We start from the raw sequence: 4,684 nt of genomic DNA on the forward strand, positions 1-4,684 counted from the left end.
ATTCCTCCTGGCTGGAGAATAACAATGAAATTGTTGTTTAGTTGGCAAGTTGGTCTGACTCTTTGTGACCCCATGGACTGTAGCCAACCAGGCTCCTCTGTCCATGGGATTTCCCAGGCAAGAATACTTGAGCAGGCTGCCATTTCCTCCTCCAGGGGATCTTCCTGACCCAGGGATTGAACCTGCATCTCGTGCATTGGCAGGCCGATTCTTTACCACTGAGCCACCAGGGAAGCCCAAATTATACTGTATGAATTCTATTAGAACCTTCCAATATAGCTGAATCTATGTTTATAACTTTGTGTTTGGGTTAAGCCTGATAATTCACATTCATTACTTCTAGAAAACTCCCAAAATAGAATCTAAAACATATTTTTTCAAGCAGATCAATTTTGGAGCCCTATAATCATGTCTGGTAGAGCCAATTATTTTAAAAATGTGCTCTAGTCTGTGTAACCTGTGTAACCAGGTTACAATGAGTTCTCATGTTGCTTGCTCTACCTTGAATTTCCCTTCTGCTCATATGTCTGTCAAAATCATATCCATTCTACCAAACACCACCTAAATGATACCTCTAGCACAAAACTTCCTACACATAGTAAGACTACTTCATAAATATCTGTATAAATGAAGGGATGGCATAGGAAGTACTCAAAAGACCTTAGAGATGACAGATTCATATTCTTCTAAGTCACAAATACTTAACTCAAAAATTATTTTCACAAACAGTTCAAAATCTGGTGTACAGACAAAGCTAAATCAAAGATTTCAAAGCTTGGAATAAATAACCAATCTGGACAGATACTACTCTAAATGATTGGTCATTAAAATAACAAGAGTATCATTTTCTAGTTACTTGTCTTCCACTGCAGTGGCTCCAATTAAATGCATGTCTGTCTCAATCTCATCGAAAACCTTTTCCATTTTTTCTTCTCTGTCTTGTAAGGCCATTTTTGCCTCTATGAGCTGTCTGTTAACTCTTTCATAATCATCTGGAGCAATTTCTTTGAAGGCTATACAAAGTGTCCGATACCCCTCCTAGAAGCAAAGTAGGAGATCTCTAGTTATCCAAATAACAAAAACAAACAAAATACACTCTTTACTCTTGCTTTATCATACCAAAAAAAAAAAAAAGAAATTCTGACTAATTTTCTTTTCAGTTAAAAAAGGGAGAAAAAACAGATTGCATTAGGTTAACATTCAATTGGGTTCAGAATAACAAAATAATACCTCTTGGGTTTAAAAAAACACAAAAGCAGAACATAAAACAAAGATTCTTGAAAAGTCTTCAAAGGTTGCAAATTTTGAACAGAAACTTGCTCCAGGATGTTTTATATTAAAATAAGGAAAATAATATTACAAAATCCCCCAATACAAAAATAGACCATAAAAATAAGCTAAAATTCATTTAAATTGTCCTTTATATAGCAATCCACAGACATAGTCATCTCTAGCATTTCTCCTTCTCTCTATTGAGGGGCGGGATGCAGGCTCACCATCGCATTATGTTCCACATGGACTTTAATTAAGTCGATTTCATGATTTTGTACCCTGGGGAAAACTGCTGAGTCGGCTCCTTTACAAAAGAGAAGTATATCTCCTAAAATAAAGAATCAAAGAGTACTTGACTTACTTAGAGTTAGATTGGTATTGGGATTTTCATAACAAGTAACTATTATGGTGGCTTCTCCCTCCCAGCAGCTGTGTATCCTGAGACTGCCTTGGAATGTTCACCCAACTGGAAGCAGACATCTTGACCTTCACTCTGTCAAGACAATATCCATCACCTCTGAGGACCAATAAGGAGACAACTAATATCCCAGAGTTTACAGTATGCACCTCTGTTAAAAGATATACCCTGTAAGTGAATCACTTGTGTCAAGGAGCTGCATCTGACTAAATTCACTATGAGGATGCTGTCAACCATGGTCTAAAAGCCACATGTAGCATTTACAGATGCCAAGGAGCAAACTCAAGCACCAACAAGAAAAAATCATTTTCAAAGCTTATACATGTTAGCTTTTAGCAGTAGCTTGCTGATTTTCACTGGAAACTGGAGAATTGCTCTGTAGAATGCTATTATAAATAGCATTTATACCAGTCTGTGTACCCAGGAACATAGACAGTTGACCTTTAAGAAAGAGATTCCAATCTTATAAGGCAAAGTGCTAAGTTCAAGAAGTTAAAAAATGGTAGCTCTGAGGTCAAGGCCCTTGGGAGACCACTTCCTCAGACATCTCACCATCTGCAATAGAATGCAGACATGCACAGGTACAGGTAAGAACAGAAGAATTCCACACATTAAGTGTATTTTTTTTTAATTTCTCTCACAGGGACCTCCCTGGTGATCAAGTGGTTTAGAATCTGTCTTCCAGTGCAGGGGATGCAGGTTCAATCCCTGGTCTTGGAAGTAAGAGCCCACATGCTGTGGAGCAACTAAGCCCATACGCCACAATGAAGAGCCTGCGTGCTGCAACTAAGACCTGATGCAGCCAAATAAATAAATAAATATTAAAAGACACTCCTCTAGCATATCCATGGTGTGTTTAAAAGTCATAGAACAAATTCCACATTCACATATAATGAAACCAACGTTGTAACTTTGCAGTCACACCACAAAGTATGAATAAGGATGGACATATTCCCTCAAGGGTCTGTCTATATCTTCCCATTCTCATATTAAGAAATTCTCAACAGATTTAATCCTAAAAAGTTAATTAATAGGAAATAAATCAAGAATATTTTGAAAAACCACCTAGAGACATACATACAGAGACACACACAGACACACACTTACACAGAGGAATCCGAGCCAACAAATGAAGCAGCAATGCTATCCCATGGGTATTGCTGAATCTGAGCATAAGGCATCACAGTCACCACACCTTCTCCTAAGAACATGGGTGAACCCTGAAAGGATGGCACTGGTTCCCCTGCAAAGGGCAAGCTTCTTTATTGTGTGAAACAAAGAGCCCAGGGTGCTAGAGTAAATCATGTGTCCTTTCCCAGCAGTGGGGCCTTGGTCATCTCTGGCTTACCTGCTCCCAGAAAGTGTAAAGCACTGGGGAGTTAGGATGGTCAGGGAGGGAGAACCGCAACTCTCTACACTCAAAAACTACTGCTAGTAATCGCAAACCATGCAGTTGTAGTGGGCTGCCACAGGTAGACACTGGTGGTGATTGGTCAGTACCCTGAACTGTAAAAAAAAAAAGTCACCCTTTCTGTTCCTGTTTGGATATCCAAGACTGAGAAGTGGAGCTCACTTTTCAAGAAAATTCATATATTGTCATACTAGGGGTTCTGCCACTGATAATTTGACAAGCTGAACAGGTGCTTATGTAAATACATTCAGGGATATACAAGAGCTTTAAGTAATCAAACACTACTACATGAAATGTTTTTCTCTCTTGAAGTAGTTGATCAACAAATCTACAAATGGAAAGAAAGAAAAAGTCAAGTCTTAAATATGCATACCTGTTTGAGTCTTCACAATTACACTCATACGACGGCGGACAGCATCAAAGTTTAAGGTGTGAAGAAGTTCATACCTTTAATAGAAAAAAAAAAGTGAGAAAAGTGAAATACCAAGACCACACTGGGAAAAAAAGAAAAAAAACACAACAGAAACATTTTACATTAACAGAGATTTCCTCTTGGATTAAGGGTCGCTGCTTGTGTGCACAAGGGTTCTTTCCATTGTGTCTTTGGAATTTCTCTGCACTTGGAACATGCTGTCAGAGGATACCAGCGGTGGTTAAGGGGTTCCTATACCTTCTCATTATATGACTTAAAATAGTAAGGGGAGAGTGACTGCATAGGAATGAGGTACAAAGAGCTGTCCCACCAAGCCATATCTAGAGGCTACCTAGAAATAGTCCCATCCTACCACTTATTTTAATCATCTACGGAATGTCTACTATGTGTTGGGCACAGTGACAGATGCTGGAGAAGACAAATGAATCTTCTCTTAAGGGGCTCATCATATGATAAGGATGTGTGTGTGAGTTAGTTGCTCAGTTGTGTTCGACTCTTTGCGACCTTATGGACCGCAGCCCACCAGGCTCCTATGTCTGTGAATTCTCCAGGCACGAACACTGGAGTGAGTTGCCATGCCCTCCCCTAAGGGATATTCCTGACCTAAGGATCAGACCCACGTCTCTTGCATTGCAGGCAGACTCTTTACCATCTGAACTACCAGGAAAGCCCATGATAAGGGAGGCAGAGGTTAATGCAGTGACTACCTCCTAGTCTTCCAAATACTGAAGTAAAGGAACACACAGAGGAGATGTAGGAGCACAGAAGGAAGGCCTCCTGGAGGAGGTTTTGCCTGAGCTGTGTCTTGCAGCAGCGACATGATGGAGAAAGGATATCATGGCACTCTGAGTATAGAGAAGAGCATGTGCAAAGGCAGAGCAACATGAGAGCACATGGCCCATGGCGGGACTGACAGTAGTCCACATAAGGCTGAGATCTAGTTGATAGGGGTGCAGCAAGAGAGGCAGGCAGGGGTTAGGACCTGACAACACTGTGGGCCATTGCAGATACTTGGGATTTCATCCTAAGGGCAATAGTAATCCATTGAAGGGTATAAACAGTGGAATGACATGATCAGCTCTGTGTTGCACTGGCTAAGCTATGCAGTAGATGAAGAAGAAAAATAAGAGTTATTTGAGAAAATGTGCGG

At 40.2% G+C, this 4,684-nt stretch overlaps 1 protein-coding gene across 1 annotated transcript in view; it reads right to left on the bottom strand.

Annotated features, from left to right (window-relative positions):
• Positions 1-299: 299 nt before the first annotated feature.
• The window catches only part of ATP11C (ATPase, class VI, type 11C), a 7,917-nt gene continuing 3,532 nt past the window's right edge, over positions 300-4,684 (bottom strand). Inside the window, exons 4-6 of the mRNA XM_010853333.1 lie at positions 3,475-3,548; positions 1,497-1,600; positions 300-1,038 (exon numbers count right to left, since the gene is read on the bottom strand). Coding sequence (XP_010851635.1) covers positions 853-1,038; positions 1,497-1,600; positions 3,475-3,548 — 364 coding nt within the window. The 3' untranslated portion in view covers positions 300-852. The remainder of the gene's footprint in view (positions 1,039-1,496; positions 1,601-3,474; positions 3,549-4,684) is intronic.

Source organism: Bison bison, unplaced genomic scaffold, assembly GCF_000754665.1.
Source record: "Bison bison bison isolate TAMUID 2011002044 unplaced genomic scaffold, Bison_UMD1.0 scf7180017853103, whole genome shotgun sequence".
NCBI classification, from domain to species: domain Eukaryota; kingdom Metazoa; phylum Chordata; class Mammalia; order Artiodactyla; family Bovidae; genus Bison; species Bison bison.